Source organism: Artemia franciscana, chromosome 4 (genome assembly GCF_032884065.1).
Source record: "Artemia franciscana chromosome 4, ASM3288406v1, whole genome shotgun sequence".
Lineage (NCBI taxonomy): Eukaryota > Metazoa > Arthropoda > Branchiopoda > Anostraca > Artemiidae > Artemia > Artemia franciscana.
The window spans coordinates 14,193,243-14,219,850 of record NC_088866.1 but is presented as its reverse complement, the minus strand read 5'-3'; the positions used below and the strand labels follow the sequence as shown (position 1 = coordinate 14,219,850).

General features: G+C 34.2%; 1 protein-coding gene across 1 annotated transcript in view; it reads left to right on the top strand.

The window, feature by feature from the left end:
* LOC136026030 (unconventional myosin-XVIIIa-like) overlaps positions 1-26,608 on the top strand; it is a 381,572-nt gene that overhangs the window by 169,170 nt on the left and 185,794 nt on the right. Inside the window, exons 12-17 of the mRNA XM_065702187.1 lie at positions 436-593; positions 2,263-2,461; positions 6,941-7,166; positions 9,866-10,028; positions 23,322-23,505; positions 25,562-25,699. Coding sequence (XP_065558259.1) covers positions 436-593; positions 2,263-2,461; positions 6,941-7,166; positions 9,866-10,028; positions 23,322-23,505; positions 25,562-25,699 — 1,068 coding nt within the window. The remainder of the gene's footprint in view (positions 1-435; positions 594-2,262; positions 2,462-6,940; positions 7,167-9,865; positions 10,029-23,321; positions 23,506-25,561; positions 25,700-26,608) is intronic.

Below are 26,608 nucleotides of genomic sequence, written 5' to 3'. Positions count from 1 at the left end.
CCCGACCATCTTAAAGTCAGCTAGTCTGCTTAACCTGCCAAGGTCTTTCCAAACTAACCTAGGCCTGTCTTCTGAAGACTGCATTTCAAGCTAAAGCAATTTGTGAAAACAAAAACGTTCAGATGGTTATTACATGCATAGAAATTTCAGCTTTAATCAGCATGAAATACACATTAATAATGTTAATTATCCGGTATTCTTTGAAAGTTTCATTTTTAAGAAGTTGCTGGGCGCTACAATAAAATAGGCGCTGTTGTTTTCTTCTTTTTTTCCATTTTCCCTATTTGAAATTGTCGAAGACAAAATTCTTAACTGGCTCCCATACGTTTAGGGTGGCACCTGGAAATAAAGGCTATAATGAACTGGTTTAGGGCTATATGTGGGAAATGTTTTTCCTGAAGCTAGTTGTTTTCGAATTTATTTCTTCTTTTTTAGGTTACTTCGACGAATAGCCTTTCTCCATATCGGTCCTCCCCCTCTACTGAGAGGACTTCAGCTTTAGAAAAAAAATTAGAACCCTTTGAATGCCTTGAAGGATTAGCACATGGTCTCTACTTGGAGGTTCTTGCAGTTCTAGTTGCCTTAATAAACAGGTAGGCCTCGCTGCTTCTTACTGTTCTTTTTTTGGAAATATTTTCAATGCGCAACTTGTAACATAAAACCTGCAAATGGAGAAGGCATAATGTGAAGGGTCTTCCAATCTTTTGTTTTCTTCTTCTTTTTTTTTACCATATCCTACTTTGATATGAGTTGGAATCTTTACTTTGAAATGAATTGCAATCTTTGCTATATATTATAACGTATGTTATAGTATCAAATAAATTACACTATAGCGCGTTGAAACTGTTTGAAAACGTGCAGGCCTTGACTTGCCCCAGCATAACATTAATGTTCCAGTTATTGCATGAAGTACTATCTCGCGAATTTATAATTATTTTTGATTTTAAACTTTTCTGATTAGTCAGTGTCTATGTGATTACTTATATTTTTGCTTTTTTACTGTATTTTTTATTACAATTTTAATTACTTTGATTTTTTACTTTTACTGTAAAAAGAAAAACAAGGGGAAATGAAGTTAATAAATATGAGAATATGTCCTCGAATGACCAAAGCCTACGTGGTGTTTCATTGGGAAGGCAAACAAAAAATACGCCCTTGATCAGACTAACCACAATTGTTGCCATATTTCTCATGAGCTGTCTTAAGAATATCCCGCCGCTGGCGGGTTAGATTTCCCGAAACAAAAATACCACTTCTTGTAAGTTTCTTCTTAGCTGTGTAAACACTTCGCGATCTCTTTGTCACGGAACGTATTCAGTACAGAGACAATTTTATCAGGCCAAACAGAAATTCCAAAGACAAATCGGTGTTTTGTGCTTATGTCAGCATCAGTAATCCTGGCGAGTTCCATCTTTCCTCGGAGAATATTTAACATGGTGGTTTTCAGGTCTGAATTCGCATTAAAGCCATTGAACATGAGCCAATGTAGTCACTAGTCTTGGTCGATATCATCTATACGTCTTCAATTCGAAGTATTCTATTGGTGACTTTTCCTTGACTTCAGTTGTTTTTCCAATTTCAGTAAATTTCCGGATATATTCCTCAATTATAGATTGATAAACTTCTGGGTTTGCGCCTCTTTTTCAATGTCTTTTCTCAAGTTATCCTTGATTGAAAATTTTTATTTCAGACGTAAAATATGTTATGTTTTTTTTACAACTTTTATTGTAATCTTAATTTGAAAACTGAGTTTTTTTTCATAAAATGGTGAAGGTATGAAACAAAAATCACCTAGCTATCGTCGGTTAAGTCCGTGTTTTGATACGCATTAACTTTCTTGGCGTCGTTATTTTCAACCAAGCATAATCTGCCTCGCCTTTATAAACAGTCTTAATTGGCGCAACTGATTATACCTAGAAATAGATATCTAGTTAAGCACACATGAAATCGAGGTTTCGTTAAAACATCTAAGAAAGCTGTTCATCTCTCCATAATTACTGGTTATAGAAAAATGCAGAATCAGGGTTCTCGTAATGTAACGGTACTATATCGTATGGTGTCTTGGATAAACTAAAATTCTTTGACAAAAGGTGTCCATCAAAGAGCATTTTTCTATTGGGTGGGGGTGATGAAAATACTAGAAAAAAAATATTGGAAAAAATGTTGAAACATTTTAGAGAAAATTTTTTTAAGTTATACATATGTTTCTGCTGCAGAACCTGCCTATGGTTTTCATTTATCTTATGAGTTTATTTATTCTAGATCTATATCCTCGTCTGCCAATTGTATATCTTCTTTGTTGCTTTTCGATTCGCCCGGTTTCCAGAATGGTGCTACCTGTCGATCAACCTCTTTTCCTGGTGCTACTTTTACCGATATGCAACATAACTACCTGCAAGAACGTCTTCAACAATTGTTTTATGATGTCACAGTCGGTTCCACTAAAGATAAATATGAACAAGTAAGACTACCTTTGAATATCTTACTTTATATAATTGGTAAGTGTCAGTAACACCTAACCAATCACGTTTGGCTATACAAAGGGAGTTCATGTATATACTGAACTGAACCCCTGTATAATCGAACCCCCGTGTTACTGAACTTCCGGACAACTAAACCTTATTTAACTAAACCCTTTTGCAATTAAACCCCTGTGCAACTCAACCTCATTCAACTCAATCCCCGTGTAACTGAACCCCCATGCAACTGAACCACTATGCAACTGAACCAAAATGTGCCAATGAACTCTCGTGTAACTGAACCATAATACAACTGAACCACTTTACTTAGTTTTTCAGTATTCGAGAAATATGAGGTGGTATCATTGGGTAAAACACAAGTTAGAATTTTTACATGTTCAACCTTGTTGGAATTGTTTGTTTCTTAAAGTCATGATATGAACGCCTCTCAAGATCATTCATAAAAAAAAGCTTTGTTTTATTTTTGCAAAAGAAGAAGATCCGATGTCATAAACCATTAAAGTTGATTTATTTCTCTTTTTTTTTAGATGAATCAGACCTTTTTGGACGTTAAATAATAAACATGTGTGTTGAAAATAGTTGAACTTTGTGAATGTAGATAAAGAATTTTGATCAGATGCCTTTGAGGACATTGCAGCTAAAAAGGACATGGGAGGGGGACTGGCTCACTCTAGCCTTTTTTTCAACATTCCTTCAACATGCCGGGAAACCAAGTAGACACTACAGTGGTGTTTTAAGGATTATAAGAAAAGCCTTAGTACTTCAATACTTAAGTACTGAAATACGTTTGAAATAATTGAGCACTTAAGTACTAAAATACTTGTTAAAATATGCTTAAGTAGATTTTCGGAGGAATCCTTGATACTTACACTTAAGCTTGTGTGTGACACCCCACCTGTTGCTGGGGCGCGCAGTGCCACACCAATGCGTGGCAAGGGTACCCCCCCCTAAACCCTATTTTTTTTCTTTTTTTAGTTTTTTACTTTTTTTGTTGTTTTTTTTAGTTTTTCTGGTGTTTTCTTTTTTTTTTCTTTTTTTTTGTTTGAATTGCAGTTGTTGACCGCGCAACACGTGGGTGTCACTGCCAAAAATTATTTATCCAACGCAATGTCTGTGGGAAGTTTTTTTTCTTCTTTTCTTTTTTTTGTTTTTTCTTTTTAGTTTTTTTTTCTTTTTTATTGTTTTTTAGTTTTTTCTGCTTTCTTTTTTAAGTGTTTTTCTTTTTTTAGTTTTTTTTAGTTTATCTGGCGTTGTCTTTTTTAAGTTTTTTAAAGTTTTTTTTTTAGTTTTTTTTCGTTTTTTTTCGTTTTTAAAGTTTTTTTTTTTTTTTTTTAATTTGAATTGCATTTGTTGATCGCTTAAACAAAAACCACAGTTGATTTTTTAGAGAACAGAAGTAAAGAAGTACAGTAGATTAAAAGAGGTACAAGCAGATGTACAAACAAACAAACAGTATATATATATATATATATATATATATATATATATATATATATATATATATATATACATACTAGCTGTTGGGGTGGCGCTTCGCGCCACCCCAACACCTAGTTGGTGGGGGCGCTTTGCGCCCCCCCCCCCCAAGCCCCCCCGCGCGCGTAAGTCGTTACGCGCCATAATAGTTACGCGCCATTGTAGTTGTGTCCCTATGTCCCACCTGTGAATATAGATAGATATATATATATATATATATATATATATATATATATATATATATATATATATATATATATATATATATATATATATATATGGTTTTAACTACGTAAAACTTGCGAATATACAACATTCTTTGCTGTCCCATTGTCTTTGCATATAAATAGATTGTCAGGTTTACCGACTCTTGAACATGCAACATATAATGGTCCATGGGAAAACAATCTGTATTCAGATCTATACCTCATGATTCTAATGATTGCCCTTGAGCTTTGTTGATGGTGATTGCTAATCGACCATTCCCTGTCCCGGTGTTCCGGTCGTCATTTATATCCCCCTGTTTCCCCCGGTGTCCCCGTTGTAGTTGTGTCCCTGTGTCCCGGTCGTCATTTATATTCCCTGTGTCCCGGTCGTCATTTGTATCCCGGTGTCCCGGTCTGTATATACATTCGTTTTTTAGTTTTGTTTTTCTCCTTTATTTTTTTCCTTTTTTTTTCTTTTTTAGTTTATTTAGATTTTTAGATTTTTTAGTTTTTTTTATTAGTTTTTAGTTTTTTTTTTCTTTTTAGTTTTTTTGTAGTTTTTACCTTCTTTTTAGTTTTGTTAGTTTTTTTTTTTTACTTATGTCCTGGTCGTCATTTATACTCCCTGTGTCCCGGTGCTTTGTTGATTGCTAATCGAACATTCCTTTTGTCCTGGTCGCTTTCTCTTTGAGTGTCGTCATTTATTTTTTTCTTTTTTAGTTCTTTTAGTTTTTACCTTTTTTAGTTTTTTTTAGTTTTTTAGATGAAATTTTTTTTTAGTTTTTTCCTTTTTTTCTTTTTAGTTTTTTATTGGTTTTTACCTTTATTTTAGCTTATTTTTCAGTTTGTTCCTTTTTTTTTTATTTTTTTTTATTTTTTATTTTTTTTAGTTTTTTACCTTTTTTTAGTTTTTTTAGTTTTTTTAGTTTTTTAGCTTTTTTACTTTTTTTTATTAGTTTTTAGTTTTTTTTTGTAGTTTTTGCCTTTTTTTAGTTTTTTCATTTTTTTTTTTAGTTTTTTATTGGTTTTTACCTTTATTTTAGCTTATTTTTCAGTTTTTTCCTTTTTTTTAGTTTTTTTTAGTTTTTAGTTTTTTTAGTTTTTTACCTTTTTTTAGTTTTTTTAGTTTTTTTAGTTTTTTAGCTTTTTTATTTTTTTTATTAGTTTTTAGTTTTTTTTTGTAGTTTTTGCCTTTTTTTAGTTTTTTTAGTTTTTTAGCTTTTTTATTAGTTTTTAGTTTTTTTTGTAGTTTTTGCCTTTTTTTAGTTTTTTTAGTTTTTTAGCTTTTTTATTAGTTTTTAGTTTTTTTTGTAGTTTTGCCTTTTTTTAGTTTTTTTAGTTTTTTAGCTTTTTTATTTTTTTATTAGTTTTTAGTTTTTTTTGTAGTTTTTGCCTTTTTTTAGTTTTTTCAGTTTTCAGTTTTGTCACCTGATCCAGTTTTTTCAGGTGACGTCACCTGATCCACAGATCCACACACAGACAACTTATTTTTATATATATAGATATATATATATATATATATATATATATATATATATATATATATATATATATATATATATATATATATATATATATATATATATATATATATATATATATATATATATATGTATATGTATATGTATATATATATTTAGTTTGAATTGCAATTGTTGATTGCTTAAACAAAAACCACAGTAGATTTTTTAGAGAACAGAAGTAAAGAAGTACAGTAGATGGAAAGAGGTACAAACAGACGTACACTCTTCGCCATGTGTGATTTTTTCTTGCAAGTACCTCTCATTGGATCCTTTGAAAAATCAGCTTTTTCACTATTATTGATTCCACTTCCACGTTTTATTAAAGTGTTTAAAGTTGATTTTTGATCTTTTAATTTTCCAATTAAACTAAGTTGTTTGTTTTGTCTGTAATTATTTTCTCTTTGCAGAAATTTATTTGATAACGCAGTTGAAAATGCAGGGAAGCGATAAGTAAAAAAAAAATAAAGAATTTTTGTTTTAAACTTTACTTTAAATGTAGATGTAGGCCAGAAGAAAAAAGGAAAGCTGTTTCTCTTTGCATTTTACAAATTTTTATAAGAGAATATAAGAACTGTAGTCAGGACAAAAAAAAAAAAAAAAAAAAAAAAAAAAAAAAAAAAAAAAAAAAAAAAAAAAAAAAAAAAAAAAAAAAAAAAAAAAAAAAAAAACAAAAAAAACTGCTTAGAATGTTTAGTATTTCCTATTTAAGGTTTCATAAATTAACCGAGTACAAAGGAAGAGGTCAGGGAATTATTTGATAAATTAGTTTCAGCCATTTTCCCATTTATCTGGGAGGCTGGGGGGAGGGGTGTCTTTTGACCATATCCATGGGTAGTAATTTCTTCGGACTCCTCTGTCTTAGTGCATGTCTCCTAATTTCTGAATCCTCCTTTGCTCTGTTTCAACGAATTGTGTTTCTCTTTACATTTTTTTTAGACTAGCTTCAATTGTTTAGTAACTAAACATTTTTTTAGTCACGACGTAGGCAATAATGCTCCTAAATCAATGAAACCCATCAGTTTTTCTATTCGTGATAAGAGAAAGGCCGTATAACCTAGGTCAGAGTGAAGTTCGATTATAAAAGGATTTAAGAATCTTTGAGAATTTCTGGAGAGATGGTCAGGGTACATAACTTTGAACGGGGTAAGGTGAAACAGAAGTATTCAATACAATGTTGGCCCTTAGTGACAGAGTTTCTTGATTTAAGCTTTTACTCAGTATCCCTCATCCCGTATAAATTTGTATTTTCTTTCAGGAGAATATTGAGTTCCCATCAGAGATCGAACATGATGATGTTGCAATGTCAGTCTCTCAGTTATTAGATCTCAAGCCTCCTAATGCGTTAGCGAGATCATCATTCCAGAATATAAGAGATGCTGGAAAGCGTGGCTTGTTATGGATGCTCGATGAAGAAAGTCTAGTTACAAACGTGTCTGATGAAGAGCTTGTAAAACGGATTCTTGATCAATTCTCAGATAAAGGTTAGAAGTTGAAATGAGTAAACATCACTTAGAGGGATATGATGCCTTTCCATCTTTTATTATATGCTTAGTATGAACTACTCGGTTTTACTTTCTTACTTCTAAGATTAAATGTGCGTCATGTATAAGATAATTTTGGCTGTTTGAAGACAAACCTGTAAAAACAAGTTTTTTCGCCGTCGGTGTCTAAAGTCACTTATTAACTTATGTCGTTAAGACCTGTCAAATGACAATACAGAAAAAAGAATAAATAAACAAATCGTAACTTAAACTGTATTATGAGGGCAAGGAAAAAAAATATTTTGCCCCCTCCTCCAAGCACAAAATTTGAAAAAAAAAGGCTGAAAGTATCAACTCAGTCTTTTAAGCGTGAGACAAAACAGAATATATCCTCTTATTATTATTTGTAACTAATTGGAAGTTGATGTAAGAGTAACCCGCAAAAATGCTGGCTTCAGCTACCCTTTGTGTAACCCTATGCAATTGGTTAGATGTTACGGACACCTATCAATTATGTGAATTAAGAATAGCCAAGTTTATATACAAATATGTACACAGATTGAAGATTCTATTTTAATAAAACAAATAACTAAACGAAATAAAGTATGAAAAGAAGAAAAGTACGCAAGGAGAAAGAAGGCGAAGAAAAGATCGTGCTACTAAAATTAAAATTACATATTAAGGAATTGCATAGCAACAAGCATGGAACTTAACCGGATTCATCCGTTGTACCATACATTTGGGAATATTTTGAGTCTTTTAAACCGGGCTGTGGAGTAAAAATCCTTCTGACTTTTTTTTCCATAGAAAAGTTGAAGTTATAACTACAACTGAAGTTATTTTGTTCTTCGAACAAAGTTTTGAAATGTCTGAAAAGAATAAGAAGTAGAACACATCTTATCAGCGAAAAGAAACAAAAATACGAATCATTATTGAAGCTATCATTACTATTGAAATTTTTAAAGCAATAATTATTAAAAGTATTAGTGATAAGCCGACATTGGCAATGCGGCTTTTTGGGGAAATTGAAATGAATACGACAAGTGCTGGTCTATATTAACCACTAATTTAGGAAAACAGTTTTCCCTTTCTCCTTCTATCTCCTTTCTTTTTTTTGTGTTTGTGCTGTTACATTGATGATTTCTCTTTTCATTATATAATATGGAAGGCTCTTCCATATGGAAGAATATGGAAAGGCTCTTGAAAAGGGACCTACTAGTAATCAGTTTATTATTCGTTTCAGTTTTAAGTTTCAGTTTCATTTTTTTCAGTCATCAGTTTTGTTATTTATTTTCTAGAATATGGAAAGGCTCTTGAAAAGGGACCTACTAGTAATCAGTTTATTATTCGTTTCAGTTTTAAGTTTCAGTTTCATTCGTTTCTGTAATCAGTTTTGTTATTTATTTTCTAGAATATGGATAGGCTCTTAAAAAGGGACCTATTAATAATCAGTTTATTATTCGTTTCAGTTTAAAATTTCAGTTTCATTTGTTTCAGTAATCAGTTTTATTATTTATTTTCTTGAATATGGAAAGGCTCTTGAAAAGGGACCGACTAGTAATTAGTTTATTATTCGTTTCATGTTTTGAGTTTCAGTTTCATTCGTTTCAGTCATAAGTTTTATTATTTATTTTCTAGAATATGGAAAGGCTCTTGAAAAGGGATCGACTAGTAATCAGTTTATGATTCGTTTCAGTTTTAAGTTTCAATTTCATTCAATCCAATAATCAGTTTTGTTATTTATTTTCTAGAATATGGAAAGGCTCTTGAAAAAGGACCGACCAGTAATCAGTTTATTATTCGTTTCAGTAATCAGTTTTATTATTTATTTTCTAGAATATTGAATGGCTCTTGAAAAGGGACCGACTAGTAATCAGTTTATTATTCGTTTCAGTAATCATTTTTATTATTTATTTTTTAGAATATGGAAAGGCTCTTGAAAAGGGACCGACTAGTAATCGGTTTATTATTCGTTTCAGTTTTAAATTTCAATTTTATTCAATTCAATAATCAGTTTTGTTATTTATTTTCTAGAATATGGAAAGGCTCTTGAAAAGGGACCGACTAGTAACCAGTTTATTATTTGTTTCAGTTTCATTCGTTTCGGTAATCAGTTTTATTATTTATTTTCTAGAATATGGAAAGGCTCTTGAAAAGGGACCTACTATCCGTTTATTATTCGTTTCAGTTTTAAGTTTCAGTTTCATTCGTTTCAGTAATCAGTTTTATTATTTATTTTCTAGAATATGGAAAAGTTCTTAAAAATGGACCTGCTAATAATTAGTTTATTATTCGTTTCAATTTTAAGTTTCAGTTTCATTCGTTTCAGTAATCAGTTTTATTGTTTATTTTCTAGAATATGGAAGGGCTCTTGAAAAGAGACCTGCTAGTAATCGGTTTATTATTATTTTTTTCAGTTTTTAGTTTCAGTTTCATTCGTGTCAGTAATCAGTTTTATTATTTATTTTCTAGAATATGGAAAGGCTCTTGAAAAGGGACCGACTAGAAATTAGTTTTATTATTCGTTTCAATTTTAAGTTTCAGTTTCATTCGTTTCAGTAATTAGTTTTATTATTTATTGTCTAGAATGTGGAAAGGCTCTTGAAAAGGGGCCTACTAGTAATCAGTTTATTATTCGTTTCAGTTTTAAGTTTCAGTTTCATTTGTTTCAGTAATTAGTTTTATTATTTATTTTCTAGAATATGGAAAGGCTCTTGAAAAGGGACCTACTAGTAATCAGTTTATTATTCGTCACTTGCGTGGAACGAATCCAGTTGTATATACCGCCTCAGGCTGGCTTAAACTTTGCAGAGAGAACCCTATTATAGGAAATGTCTCTTCTCTTCTGCAAGAGTCCATTAGGTGGGTCCATTTATATCATTTTCTTTCTTTTTTATCAGTGTAATTCCTGGTATGCATTAAAGAAATCGCTTGATTTCCTTCATTTACAGTTGTTTTCTCTTTTGTTTTTTAGTCTGGCACTGTGTATTCATCTTGAGAACAGGCATTTGCACAGTTTTTATGGGAATGGAGGGACAATAATGAACAAATAAACGTTCAGATGGGGATAATTCCATTTATTAGACAGCGAAAACATACAAAAGTCTGGATGTTTCGACGACTTATACACCGGTCGTCATCAGTGAAAACACTGACATATTGTGAAAACACTTTGAGTATTTTTGCTGCTGACGAGTGCTGTGTATGTCATCGAAATATGCAGACTTTTGTATCTATTTTCACTGCCTAATAAATGGACTTATCCCCATATCCCCATTTGAACGTTTATTTGTTGTCATAGAAAGGCAGTGCGGTATTGGAAAAAAAAATACCTAATTGAAGGTATTACGTTGAAAAGACAATAAAGAAACAGATTTTAGTTTAATTTGAATAATAAGTACCCAGAAATACGAGAAATTGTAATGTCTCTGGGGGGGGGGGTACATTTCCTCTTTGAATTCGTTCCTGTTTCGTACGTAGGTGTGCTGGCTGTGAGGACAAGTTTAAAAGTACGCAGATCTGATAATTATTTTCGACTGAACAGAAAAATGCAGGCTTCGGATCTCAATGGTACAGTGCAGGACGATAGCTGATCCTTGAAAGTATTTAGCAGGGTAATAAAAGATAAAAGATTATCTTTTATATCTACCCTCCAGAACATTCGCGGTCTGATTCTATTAAGCTTATATCCAGTTTTTCGACGGGGGGTAAAATTGTCCCGTATTCTGAGCATTTTCATCTGAACTTTTACATCTGTGCTGCTGTTTCTTTATAGCAAAAATTTAGTACAATTTTGTCGTGGTACAAACTCAGTACTGCTCTGAAATTCGACGATTTTCTTTGATAACCAGGATTCAGACGTTTGTATAAATACTGTAACTTTATTGCATATATCTTGTGTCTTGTGAATTGTATCTCCTCCCATACTGACAGCATTGTTGTATAAATATCTATGTCTTGTGACTTATTGTTCATGACTTATTGTTTCCTTTCTATTGGTAATCTATTCATTCAGATTAATTCGATAGTTCGATTTGGTTTTGAAACGAGGTATCAAAACCCCCTTGCTACTTGATTCGTACTAGGGAACATGCTTCCAACCATGGTGCTTACTTAGATTTGACTTTATTGAATAAGAAACGATATACATAAATCTTATACAAGGGAGACAAGGAGGCAACTCGTTTTGTCTCCTTTAACAATAGAGAGAGAAAAAAGAAGAAGGAATTACACCCCAATAACTCCAGAGTATATAGAGAAAGAGCGAGAGAGAGAGAGGGAAGAAGGAAAAAAAATCGACTCATGGAGACGCGGATGGGACTTATAAACTAATTTATAAATAAGTCACTTTATATTCAGTCCCCGCTGCTATAGGGAGAAAGAACTATCTCATTCAATTTCTTTTTATATGTATAGACTGATGGTGACTTGCCTATTAAATCAAATAGTTTGTATGTACTGGCAGTCTCAGGAAGTTGATATCTTAAACTTAGTCTTGATCTCTCATTTTTAATAAAAAGAAAAATAAACTCATTCCTTGCTTTTGATAAATGTCTTTGTTAATTTCCAACCAAGAGTTTTATGATATTGAAAAAATTACCCCTACGTTGGATTTCTAAAACCCATATGCCTATATTAAGGTGAAAAATTTGTTGTAAATGAAGAATATCAAGAAATAAAAAAGATGTTTTAGTTTCAGATAATTCATTTGTCTTCCTTACGTCTTTAGAAAACCTCAGAAAAAAAGAAAGAGAAGAAGAACATTTTTTTTTTGAAGAGTGATTTAAAGAGGAGAAATTAAGCCTTTGCTAAGAGATATTGAGTCTCAGAATTCATTTTTTTGCATTCCAATTGAACAAATAACCTGTCTCGTGCTCCTAACAAAATCCGTATTCTGTATATTTATTCAATCAATCAATCATTTATTAATACTAAAAAGAGAAACAATTACGAACATAAGAAGGTTACTTGTAACAAGAAGCTTTGCTTGTAGTGGACCCCAAAATACAATAGTAAAACACCGGACTTTTAGAAAACACTAAACACATACACTAATAAAACACCCGAATAAAACAAGAACAGAGATACATATATATAGAATAAAAGAGAGAAGAGATACATATAAATTGGGATAGAAAAGGAACGAGAGAGAAAATATACTGGACTTAAAAAAGCCTACCGAGAAACTGTCGTTGTAGAGAGAGATAGAGGGACGTCAAAAAGGATGGATTTCCATAGTAGAATTGATTGATAAACACGAGACCTCTGAGCTGCTTTTGAGAATTATCTAGGTAAAGCAAATCTGTGGCAAGAACCATGCAAAGAAAAAGAGTACTTACCTGACCCTGCTCGTGAAAACACTGCTGCAGAGACGGTGGAAGTATACCTAGAAAAGCAGAATTTGCTAAATAAAGATTACTTTTACCCACAGTACGATCCAGTGGAGCTATTCTAGTATCATTATAAAGGTCGGAGGAAGGGTAAAGCCGAGGGAGAAGAAAAGTAGCCCTCACTGCCCTATTCTGGGCTCCTTGAAGTGAGCATAGAAGAAATTGTTACTGCTACCTCAGACAGAGAAACAATAAGAAAGACAAAGAAAAATAAAGGCATAATAAAGAGAAACCATAACATCTAGGGGAAGAAATGAGTTAACTCGGTGCAACATTGAAGGCTGGTGGAGGATGAGGGAACGAGTATGAGTTATATGGGGTTTAAAAGAAAGAAAACAATCAAGATGTACACCAAGAAATTTCACCAGAGTAGCATGCGGTATAATATTATTCCCATAAGTCAGGATGATTGTTTCCTCTGAGTCAGTCAAACGATTCGGGGTCCTGAAATGTAAAATGGCACTCTTCTGGCTGTTAAGAGCCATAACATTTGACCAGCATCAATCCTTTACTTTATCAAGGAGACCTTAAGCTACGGAAGTGACTGGTGGCAGGTCCACTGCAGCAATGAAAAAGTTACTGTCGTCAGTAAAAAGAACGGGTCCAAGCACAGAGCCTTGCGGGACACCTGTCAATGTAGGCGGAGTAAAGGAAGAAGTACCATTAACCGAAATATACTGAGATCTCCCTGAGAGGTAAGACTTTAATTATTCAAGAGGGACTTCATGTACCCCAAATAAAAATGGTCTAGACAGAAGAAAAGAGGGGCCGACCATATCAAATGCCTTTGAAAAGTCAAGAAATAGACCCAAAATACACAACTCCTTGTCCAGATCAATTCGTACAAACTCTGTTGCATCCGAGAGCGCATGCAAAGTAGAGAAAGAGGGACAAAAACCCCACTAATGGTATGGTTTTCATCCCTCTTTCTCTTCTAAAAAAATCACTTTTTTATGCAAAGGTACAACATTAGAAACCTTAAATAAATAAGTAAAAACACCAGAAGAAAGAGTGAGGTTAGTTATATGCGAGATTGGATGAGAAACAAACTGACCAATCTTTTTAAGGCCATTATTACCCAAACCAAAACCATCAACTGAACGGCTACTTGAAAGCTTAGGAATAATACTGGAAAATTCAGTGTCACTGCATGGGGAAAAAAAGAAGACTTTTCTGCTAAGGGGAAACCAAGCACAGCAGTTTGAAATAGCACTGTCAAATTCTACACTCTGAGCTCAAGCTATCGAGTCGATTTTTGTAGTTATTTAGCAATCCCTCTGATTACAGCCACGATTCATATTGGCGCATTCCGATTCTGGTAAAGGCGATCTGACAAATGAAGCCGAGGAGGATCGCCAGTTTCTTTTACTTTTTAATATTCGTTGAAAATTACTTGTCCAAGTAAGTAAGTAACTAGTAGCCAACTTACTAATTGGCTGCTGTAGTCACTAATCCTCGGCTTCATTTATTTATTTATTTTCATTTATTTTAAAGGATTTGGGTCTTATCAATACTACTACTGTGACTACTATTACAGCTATGCCTAAATTTTCAAGAAATTTGAGGCGGAAGATGAACTGAATCAGGGCACGCCCTCTTAATGCAGGTTGTCAAAAAGGTGTAGCAGCAAAATCTTTGAAACAGTTTAGTGTGTGAAGGTGAAACTAACAGGGCTTGTTGTGAGGGATGTTGAACTAACGAAAAGAAAATGTTTGCTTCCTAATTCTACTGCTTCTACTCATACTACTACTACTGTCACTATCATTACTACTTCTATTACTACTACTGCTACTTTTGTTAAATCTGAGGATATTAAGGTGAAAATTCGGGGAATTATAGAAACTGTATGGAACTAATTCCAAGCACACTGTCTCCACACAGGTTGTCAAGCGGACGCATCAGAAATTCTTCAGGAACGGTTGATGGTGTGTATTAAGCTGAAACTTTCAGCGTGTGTTGAAGGGGATATTGAACGGATGTTGAAGGTGATAGGGAGTACTATATGCATACTGCTGCTAGTGCTTCTACAACTATAACTACTGTACAAGCTAAAGGTATTACGGTGAAGCTTTTAAGGAATATTTAGGCGGATATTGAACTAAATCAAAACAAACTATGAGCTTGTGGACTTTCAAAAAGGTTTCAAAGCAAAATCTGAAGAGTTTCAGTAAAGCGCAAATTGTGTTCTGGTGTTGAGAAGGCATAGGGGTTATCAGCCCTATTCATGTTAATTTTTGCGCGTTTTGAGTTTCATTTATTTATTGATAGTGATTTGCGGTAGTCTTACGCTTGGACGAATATTTGACTTTATTTCTGCTCATTCTTGGCTTAATAGAGCTCTTTACTTTTCTTTGAAAAACTTGTTTCGTGGAAAAAGGTTTTTAAAATTGATGTTAAAGATAAACTGCACACTAAGAAACAATTTGAAAGATTAATGCGAAATTCTTGATTTCGTATTTAGAACGCTAAAAGTAACTATTTTCCTAATGAAGATTTTCAAGGATTTTCAAAATATAAACAAAATTTTTGTATCTCTAACTTATTTCCCTAAACACCTCCCCCATGCTAAACACATAAAAAATTTAGACGTACAATATGGTGTATTGGTGTTTATTGTTTATGGTGTCGAATAACCATAAACAAAAACATAAGCTGGAATGTAACTTGACAACTAAAAACAATATCACAGAAAAAATGCCAATAGGTTTTTAGTACTTTGATTTTCCTATAGGCTATACATTGGAAATAGTTTATCAGGAACGTTATTTGCTATGGGAAATAGGAGACAACTTCCCTTTCCAGACCACTCCCCCTCCGCCGACCCTAGTCCCCCCATCTGGAGCTTAGTTTCTCCAAAAATCTTGTTAAAACCGAGATAAGCCTGCATAATTCAAGCATTCAAAGAAACAGTTCAGTTTTTTTTAGTATATCTTTACGTTTTTTATTGGTATATGGCTCTTTTTTCAGTTTTCTCTGTCATTTTCAATTGGTTTGGGAAAATTGGCTCTAACTTTGCCCCCCTCTCCGTAAAATTTTGATGAAATTATGCCACTGGTCGTGGTATGGGTTTAATGATCTTCTAAGAATGTAGTTGTAAACCATGAATTAGATGACCTATATTCCCTTTTGAATCAAAATGTTTGACAAGTTTAAAAAATAAGTGCATCACATTTACAAAAATAGTGAGCTGTGTGAAAAATAATCATATAGAAGGGGTGAAATCGTGATGTAAAAAAATACCCAAGCAGGAATCAAACAACTGACACTCTGATTTGAAGTCCAACGCTCTACTAACAGAACCATAGCTCTAATAATCTAATTTAATCTATATGAATTTTTAGGACCATAATTGCGCAGCTTATTAAGGGGGCTTGGAAGAGGAAATGCAGGAGGTGTTCTTGCAAACCTCCAGTTAATTATTTTGGACCATTTTTATTACAATGATATCGTTTTACACCTCCAAACTTTCCAAGTGACACCAAAAGTGTTGTTTTTAGTGCTCTATTTCACTTACGGATGGTAGAATTGATAAAATAACTTAGATATAAGCATTAGCTTTAAAATAAACCATTAAACATCACTCTAGAAAGTTCTTGTAGCCCACTAGTCCCAGCTTTTCCACTTGAGACATGGCCCCAAAAGTGCCGTTCTTGGTGCCATTTGGAACTTGCTGATGGTGGAGTTTATAGGAAAGACCATAGCAATATTTTTATACAAGCTAATTAAAAATCTGCTTATGATGTTTTGGTAGCCCCGCTAAACTCACCTTTGGGGAATAGCAAAAAATTGCCGTTATAGTGCCATATGGCACTTGCAGATGGTTATAAAAAAGCACGTAGATATGAGAAATAGCTTTTGAATGAGCCATTAAGCATCTCTCTGTTTTGTTCTGGTAAACAGCTGGCAGTGAAAAAAAAGGAGGCCAGATCAGTGCTAGATAGATAGATAGAAAGGTACTTTGTTTCGTGATTAAACAAAAAACAGGTATTTCACAGAAAAAAAAAACACGTACACACTACAAAAAAAAGAGAAAAAAGAATACACACTATTGAAAACAAAACAAACACTAACTAAAAGTCAAGTCTCTTCGTACGTGATAAAAATCTGTTTTACAATAATCCGAATTCTGTTATTTCTAATTTTAAGCGATAAAGGAAATGGTACACTTATTTCGTATTCACTTAATTTGAACTCGATTACTATACGTTATTGTTCAAGCAGGGGGGGGGGCTGTAATTTCCCTGAAGAAGATCTTCGATCTGACACCAGTTTCTAGGGGTTTCAGGCTTTTTTTTCGAAACAACCATAAATTACTCTTCACAATAAATTTTTATTTTTAAGACGAACCGAAATAATAATTACCAATCCTGAATCAGTGTCGGATGGCGATTTCTTCTCACCAGGCAATTTTTTTTCGAAGTGTATTTTTCCACTCTTAATAACTAGGGGCTGTGGTTTGCTCTTTACTAGGTTGTAGCTTTTGCTGTGATCATGATTGCAGTTCCTACTGCAACCATGTATTAGAAGGTGCAAAACCATGATTGAAAGAAAAATACCCAATATCGATATTCCCGATACGTGATACGCACGATACCAATCCGCCCGCTACCAGCACACCCAATACCGATACTACGTACACCTCTTTCCCCAGATACTATAGAGGGTCATATCACCACCAAAACCATAGTTATTAGACCTTTAAAGTATGTTAAAAAATATATATCCCAAAACTTGATCCAACAATTCTGAGGGGAAGAGGACTAGCATCCCTCCAATCTTTTTGGTTACTTAAAAAGGGCACACCAAAATTAATATCCTTCCAAATGAGCTATTACACATCTTTCTATGATCTTCCAATATTCTAGTTCTGGTTTTCTGACTTATTTTCCTATTCCTAAAAATTTTTTTTTCACTGTGAAAAACACCCTGAGCGTTGGCTATTCTACTTTTAACATCGTCACTGCTCCCACCGTCTTTACTATTAATACTACCAAGGTAAGTTAAGCTTCCCATCTGATCAATCTATTCGTTACCCAACATCACCTTTTCATCTTCACTTATTCCTAGCCTTAGTGACTTAGTCTTCTTAATATTAATTTCCAAACCTATTCTAGCACCCTGCACTCATAAAACCTCTTAGAGTTAATTCATTCTGCTATTCGTGAAATTATTTCAGATTATGCGTACTATCTAGAGGGGAGTGGGGTAAATCCGAAATGAGAACCAAAGAAAACGGGTGGATGAAAAGACAAATGTATGAAAATATAGGATGGTAAAAATCCTGATATTTCAAGACAAGATAAGATTTATTACTGAACAAGAGCCAAGAGCTCAGAGCTCATATGGCGCTTGTGACGAGGTTGGAACCTAAAATTAGACTCGGTACTATTGATAATTTGTGCAGATCCCTGAAACGCCTGCCAATTTTCATCGTCCTTGCACATCCAGAAGCACCGAACTCACCAAAGCACTAGAAATTCCCCCTAACTCCCCTGAAGAGAGCGGGTCCGGTACGGTTATGTCAATCATGTATATAGGAGTTGTGCTTATTCTCGAACTCACCAAAGCGCTAGAAATCCTTCCAACTCCCCCAAAGAGATCAAATTCGGCCCGGCTTTGTCAATCACGTATCTAGAACTTGTGTTTATTCTTCCCATCAATTTTCTTCCCGATCTCTCCACTCTAAGCGTTTTCCAAGATTTCTGTATCCCCCCTCGACCCTCCAACGTACCCGGATCCGACAAGAATTGAAAATGGAGCATCTGAGACACGAGATCTTCTATATATCAAGTTTCATTAAGATCTGGTCACTCATTCGTAAGATAAACATACCTCAATTTTCACGGTTTCCCCTCCCTCCAGCCCCTCCAGATGGTCGAATCGGGGAAACGACTGTTATGAAGCCAGAGTCTGCAGGTCCCTGACACGCCTACCAATTTTCATCGTCCCAGCACGTCCAGAAGCATTGAATTCGAACAAACATTGGAAATCCCCCCACTCCCCCGAAGAGAGCGGATCCGGTCCGGTTATGTCAATCACGTATCTAGGATTTGTACTTATTCTTACCACTAAGTTTCATCTCGATCTCCCCGCTCTAAGCGTTTTCCAAGATTTCTGATTTCCCCTCCAACTCCCCTCAGCGTCACCGTACCCGGTCGGGATTTAAAATAAGGGCTCTGAGACACGAGGTCCTTCTAAATATAAAATTTTATTGAGATCCGATCATCCGTTTGTAAATTAAAAATACCTCATTTTTTCTAATTTTTTTCGAATTAAGTATCCCTCCACTCCCCCCAGATTGTCGAATTGGGAAGTGACTATTTCTAATTTAATCTGATCCGGTCCCTGATAAGCCTGCCAGCTTTCATCGTCCTAGCTAATTCGGAAGTGCCCGAACTAGCAAAACCAGGACCTACAGACAGAAATTGCGATCGCTTGGCACTTGAAATTGCGATATGGCACTTGACCGAGTGCACTTTAGCACCAATAAACAAAAAAGAACCAAAAAGAAACAACAACGAAAAATTATAAGATGGTCAATGTCAAATATGTAAAAATGTCAAAAACAATGAAAACTCGTAAAATTAAAAAGGGAATAAAATAATCAAAACAAAGACAACTTAGTTATTTGAGGAAAAAATAAAAGCTACAAATTTGCAGAATTTACAATAAAATTATAAGGTAAAAACAGAGTAGGGAGGGTGTGTGTGTGTGTGAGGAGATTCACTTATTGAATACATCAATTATATAAAGGAGGGAAGTTTTTTTCTCTTACAGTGGAAACTTTTATTGGGGCAAGAAGATTTTTGTAGAAGCAGAAAGCGGGGTCCAAGGGCTGAATATTGACTAGGGAAAGGGTAGTTGTTTGAGGGTAATGGAGGGCATTGTTAGCGAAAAGCGAGGAAATTTTTTCTCTCATTTCCTAAAGAGGGACTAAAAAAAAAAGCTTTATGAGTCTACTGCTCTTTAGGGGCCTCCCCCAGGCCACTCAGCGTGTCCCCAGGTGGCAATAGGGGAAAGCTGTACAGATGTGTAGGGTACCTCCATAGGAGGCATGGACGAAGATGGACTTTTTCCCTGGGGGGTCCGTAATTAGAAACTTGGGCACCCCAACCCTCTTTTCTCCAAATACGCATAAAATAGATTACTATTACAATTCAAACTCAAAACGACCAGAAATCACTATTAAAGAATAAATGAAACCCAAAACGAACAGAAATTAAATAAATAATCATAGCAAAAAACACACAAAAGGTAATAATATAAAGAAATAAATAAATCTTTATACGAGCAAAGCCTAGATTGAAAAACAAGTGAAGCTTAAAACGAACAGAGACTAAATAAACAGTCATAGCAAACAAACATACAATAGGTACTAATATAAGTGAATAAATAAATCTTAAAACGAGCGAAACTTAAATTGAATATGCAAATCAAGCTTGAAACTAATAAAAATCACTACAAACAAGAGTTTGGGTTTTGCCTTCTTCTCTGGCTGTAAAAGTCTAAAACCTACTGCATCATTGGCGCTTTACTGAAAATAAATAGAAAAAAACAAGTTTTTTAAAAGGAAATTAAGGAGCAACATTAAAACTTAAAACGAACAGAAATTACTCCGTATATGAAAGGGGCTTTTCCTCCTCAACGCCCCGCTCTTTACGCTAAAATTTGACTCTTTCTCTTAACTCTACTTTTTAAAACAGTAAGAAACTTTAGCGTAAAGAGCGGGGAATTGAGGAGGAAAAGCCCCTTTCATATACGGAGTAATTTCTGTTCGTTTTAAGTTTTAATGTTGCTCCTTACTTTCATTTACAAGAACTTGTTTTTTTTTCTATTTAATTTCTGGACGTTTTCGAATTAATGCATGTTTTGATCTTGGCTCTCGCGCAAATAAATAATTAAAACAAAATTTGCATACTAATTAATTGCAATCATCGGAAGACTTTGAGAAAAAGGAGTGAAGGAGGAGGCCTAGTTCTACTTAAAAAGGCAAGTAGAACTTTTAATTTTTTACAAATGTTTTCATTGGTAAAAATTATACGTAACTTACAAATTAACTTATGTTACGAACTTCTATATTCATATGTTTTATTGCGTATATGAGGGGGTTCAACCCTCGTCGATACCTCGCTCTTTACACTAAAGCTTAAATGTCCAATTCCCTAAGAATGACCTCTGAATCATAAAGACCGTAGAATAAATAGTAGAGATTACTAAAAGTACTTTAGCGTAAAGAGTGAGTTATAACGAGGAGGTAAACCCCTCATATGCGCAATAATTTTTGTTCGTTTTAAGTTTTAATGCTGCTCCTTACTTTCAGTAAAAAAAACTTTTCATGTTTATTTTTTCATTGTTTGTTCAAATAATGCAAGAAAATCCCGCGCCCCTTTGTTAAAATTCTCTTCCCCCATGAAAAGTTCCTCCATGGAAGTATCCTCCCACTTACCCCCTCCCCTCAACTCCTAAACAAAAAAAAATCCCCTGAAAACGTCTGTACCCTTCCCAGTAACCATTGCTATATGTAAACACAGGTCAAAGTTTGTAACTTGCAGCCCCTCCCACGGGAACTGCGGGGGGGTAAGTCGTCCCTAAAGACATAGTTATTAGGTTTTTCGACTATGGTGAATAAAACGGCTATATCAGAATTTTGATCCGGTGACTTTTTGGAAAAATGAGCGTGGGAGGGGGCCTAGTTGCCCTCCAATTTTTTTGGTCACTTAAAAAGGGCACTAGAACTTTTAATTTCCGTTATAATGAGCCCTCTAGTGACATTCTAGGACCAATCAGTCGATACGATCACCCCTGGGGGAAAAAAAAACAAAACAAAAAAAAAAACAAACAAATAAACACGCATCCGTGATCTGTCTTCTGGCAAAAAATGCGAAATTCCACATTTTTGTAGATAGGAGCTTGAAACTTCTATATTAAGGTTCTCTGATACGCTGAATCTGATGGTGTAATTTTCGTTAAGATTGTATGACTTTTAGGGGATGTTTCTCCCTATTTTCCAAAATGAGGCAAGTTTTCTCAGGGTCGTAACTTTCGATGGGTATAACTGATCTTGATGAACTTATATATTTAAAATCAGCATTAAAATGCGATTCTTTTGATGTAACTATTGGTATCAAAATTCTATTTTTTAGAGTTTCGGTTACTATTCAGCCGGGTCGCTCCTTACTACAGTTCGTTACCACGAACTGTTTGATGAATTATATTACAAATATTTTCTTTTGTACTTATTACATCATTGAAAATAAACATAAAATTACTGTAAAATTAATTTCTTTTTCAGGGGTGATCATATCGACCCAGTGGTCCTAGAATCTTGCGAGAGGGCTCATTCCAACGGAAATGAAAAGTTCCAGTGCCATTTTTAAGTTACCAAAAAATTGGAGGGCATCTAGGCCCCCTCCTACGCTTATTATTTTCCCAAAGTCACCGGATCAAAATTTTGACATAGCCATTTTATTCAGCGTATTCGAAAAACCTTATGACTATTTCTTTGGGGACGGCTTACTCCCCCACAGTCCCCGTGGGAGGGGCTACAAGATACAAACTTTGACCAGTGCTTACATATAGTAATGGTTATTTGGAAGTGTATAGACGTTTATAGGGTATTTTTTGGTTGGAGGGTTGAGAAGAATGGAAATGTTGGGGGAACTTCCCTTGGAGGAATTTATCATGGGGGAATAAAATTTCCATGATTTTCTAGCATTATTAAAAAAAACAATAAAAAATAAATATGAAAAAGTTTTTTCAACTGAAAATAAGGAATTATTATATGAAATAAAGGAACAGAAATTATTACTTAGATGATGGGCTCACCTCCTCCTAATACCTCGCTCTTTACGCTAAAGTATTTTTAGTAATTTCAAGTATTTATTCAACGACTTTTGTGATTCAGGGATCATTCTTAAGAAATTGGGACAAAATTTAAGCTTTAGTGTAAAGAGCGAGGTACTGACGAGGGGGATGAACCCCCTCATATACGTAATAAAAACATGAGAATACAGAAGTTCGCTACGTAAGCTAATTTATAAGTTATGTATATCTTTTACTTCTAAAAACATTTATAAAAAATTAAAAGTTCTTGTTGCCTTTTTAAGTAACCAAAAAATCGGAGGGCAACTAGGCCTCCTCCCCCGGTCTTTTTTTCTCAAAATCATTCGATCAAAACTATGAGAAAGCCATTTAGCCAAAAAAAATTAATATGCAAATTTCGTTTTAATTATTCATCTGCGGAGAGCCAAAGTCAAACATTCATTTATTCAAAAACGTTGAGAAATTAAATAAACAAGTTTTTTTAACGGAAAGTAAGGAGCGACATTAAAACTTAAAATGAACAGAAATTACTTCGTATGTGAAAGGGGCCGCTTCCTCATCAACGCCTCGCTCTTTTCGCTAAAGTTTTTACTGTTTACTGTAACTGTTTACTACTAGTGCTTAAGTAGAGTTAAGAGAAAGAGTCAAACTTTAGCGTAAAGAGCGGGGCGTTGATGAGGAAGCAGCCCCTTTCACATGCGAAGTAATTTCTGTTTGTTTTAAGTTTTAATGTCGCTCCTTATTTTCCGTTAAAAAAAAACTTGTTTTTTTATTCAATTTTGAAAAAGAAGCCAAGACAGAATGTCTGAGTGAGAGGCAGATGCGCGCATAAGCCTTTTTTTTCAGAATTGTATAAAAAAGATATTTTTCCTTCAGTTTACAATTGCCTTGTAAATATAGAAAAGCTTGAACATTTGAATAAACATAAATCTCTATTTTCCAGGGAGGAAATATCTTATCTATTTAGCACATATCGTGGGGCTACTTCTGTAAGTCTTTCTGGATCTGTTGCTGGATTAGAAGGTCATCAGTCACTGAGAAGAGTAACAAGTATGAGACGAACTTTCAATTCCGGTACTGCTGGTATCAAAAGAAAATCTATATCTATCCAAGTCAAGTACCAAGTTGTAAGTTTTTCTTGCTGCAAATGGATCAACATGTATGTAATGGGGATAGCAACCTTCAAGACAGGATAGTTATATTGAGGTCATAGGAATTATAGGAAAACCACAGAACTAAGGAATCTCTCTGATCTCCCCTCGCTTATCTCTTCCTTGGAAGGGCTATATCCTTCCCTGGTCCTCCCTTCCGTGAAGGTTCATAGGAATTATAGAAAAGCCACAGAACTAAGGTATCTTTCTGCTCTCCCCTCCTCTATCTCTTCCATGGAAGGGTCATAGAAATTATAGGAAAGTCACAGAACTAAGGAATCTTTCTGGTCTCCCTTTCCTCTACCTCTTCTTTGGAAGGGATATACCCTCCCCTGGTCCTCCCTTCCGTGGTAGGCTCATAAAAATTATAGGAAAGCCACAGAACTAAGGAATCTTTCTGCTTTCCCCTCTCATATCTTTTCCTTTGGAAGGGTCATGGGAATTATAGGAATGCCACAGAACTAAGGAATCTTTCCGCTTTCCCCTCTCCTATCTTTTCCTTTGGAAGGGTCATAGGAATTATAAGAAAGCCACAGAAATAAGAAATCTTTCTGGTGTCCCCTACCCTATACCTTCCTTGGAAGACTAACAATATTTACCAAGAGAACAAATTTGTATGTTCAAATCAACATGGCTTATTTTGGCATAGAATAGAAGAACAAATGCCTTCATATATCATCCCCATCATTGAAAAGTCTTCAACGGGAAGTTTTTACAACTTTTGGCTAGTCATTGTTGGGATTATTAAAGTTATCTAGTTAGAAGTTAACAGTATAAAGTGATGGTAGTGCGAGAACAAAAAACATATAGTACTATCAGTAAAAATCAATATTTCTTTTCACGTTATTTGCTGTCTGGTTGTGTATTTTATTTTAATCCTTTTGTAAATGATGGTGATATTGAATAAATGGGGATAAATCTGCTTTACTAATTTGATTGTCTAGATCGAATTGAATTATGGACAAATTAGTTTGGTTATTCAAACGATAGGTATACCCCAAATATAAAATATGCGTGATCAAAATATAAATGGAGAATGAATAACATTATGTCATTAACATTATTTCTTTTTTCCCATATTATACGGTGTAACTACCTGACATGTCTGCGTAACCTCAACACACATGTCGAACCAGCGTGGGAGGATGTTGAAGGTCCAGCAAATTAAAGGTACGACCAGAACCTCTTCCTTGATTCTTTGGGTGCCTCTGGTGGTCAATGTGGAATTAAGGTCTAACGTAATCTTAGAGACCCCTTCGAACGAAACAACCTACTGATTATCCCCTCTCGATCATCCTCTTGAAATTTTACCATGTTCATGTAAGCGCTTTCTGTTGTGAATGTTGACTGTTTTATACTAAAGGGCTATGTAACATACATACTTTATCCTGCAAATAAAAAAAAACTATAGTTTTTGTGTGCAAATAAAGAGCGATTAAATAAAAAAAGATCGAAAATTACTATAAATTAGAGGGATATTCGGCCATTTAACGAACCGCTAAGTTTCTCAAAAAATATATCCCCTTAGTCAATGCGCAATCCGAAAAAAGACAAAACATTAGGATCTTGGAGTAAAATAATCCTCTTTATTTCTCAGTAAATGCTAGATGGTATTCTATTTGATTACAGAGGAGTCTATGAGGGAACAAATTCACTTAAAAGAATGGCTATTTTTGTTTTGTTTGAGATTTTATTGCTGTTGGCCGAAATATGACAAAAAAGTTAAGCGTTTTAATTTTTATATAAAAGTTGTATAAATTTACTATCAACTGTTTTGCTTTAAAATGTTAAAATGTTTTTTTTTTTTTTGTCCATTATTACAGTTGGAAATGAAATAATCGAGAATAGGGACAAACGACGTCTCATTCTGTAGTCAGTTCAGGATTATAATATTAGTTGTTTTCTTAAAATCTGTGGGATTAGAACTCCACAACTAATTTTCTTTCTTTCTTATTCTCTTTATTTCTCCAACCGCATGCGTTTATTTCTCCTTCACGTATGTGAAAAATTGTACACTGTGCTTTATTTATAGGATGCCATAATTGAGACGTTGAGAAAATCACGGCCAAAGTTTGTGTATTGTTTCCTTCCCCACCACAATGCCGGAATATCAGTTGAAGCGCCAAAAGTTGGTGATGAATGTGTCAATTTGCCTCTTTTAAGATCTCAGGTTTGTGTTTCCTGGGACTTTAGCGATATTGTACTTATTATTTCAGTGCCCATCGTAGGGAGTGAATGAATTGATTGAATGAGGGAAATGGATTATTGAAAAAATATTTATTATTTAATAATTACAATGCAAGTTGGGATAGAGGATAAGTATTTTATTTCCCACAAGTGTTTTTTCTGAATCAGGTAAATTTTCTGAAGAATATATTCAGCAAATTCTTGTATTTTAAATTTTTTGTGGGGGGGGGGCGTCCATGGTTTGTCGTGAAGCTAATACTTTCCAACTCTTCGCATGAACTCCCATTGTCTTTATTTTGGAATCAGCAACAGCAAAGAAAAGGGGAATCATAAGAAGTCGTGATGCAGTTATTCACTTCAACAACGGTTTCAGGAATGGGTAAACATTCCAAAATAAGTGCAAAATAAGTAATGTTTTTCCCCACCTCCACCTCTTCCCTTCGTGTTCAGCTTGAAAAGTTTTTTCAATATATTCATGCCTTTCTTAACTTAAAAACAAATACTTCAAAAAACGATCTCTGGTCCTGAGGATCACCGTCAGAAAAAAGAAACTCAAAACATGTCCTAAAATAGACGTGAAAAATTTATAATAGACGACATACAGAATGCGTTTGATTTATAAACAAAAGAAGAATGTGCCGTAGGATTGTCTTTAGCAATATCACCCTTTGTCGCGTTAATTTTGGCAAATCTGGTTATCTAGCTTTTAGTTCTGCTAGTAGTAATGTAGTTATTAGCAATTCGAATAGCAGCTCTACTCACTAAATCTAACAGCAGTAATATGGGTATCATCATTCTTGGTAGATACCCTGGTGACTGTTTGCCCGCTTGCGTTTTTATACTTCTTTTTCTATCTAATATACTATCTGTTCAGGTAACAAATCTATTTATT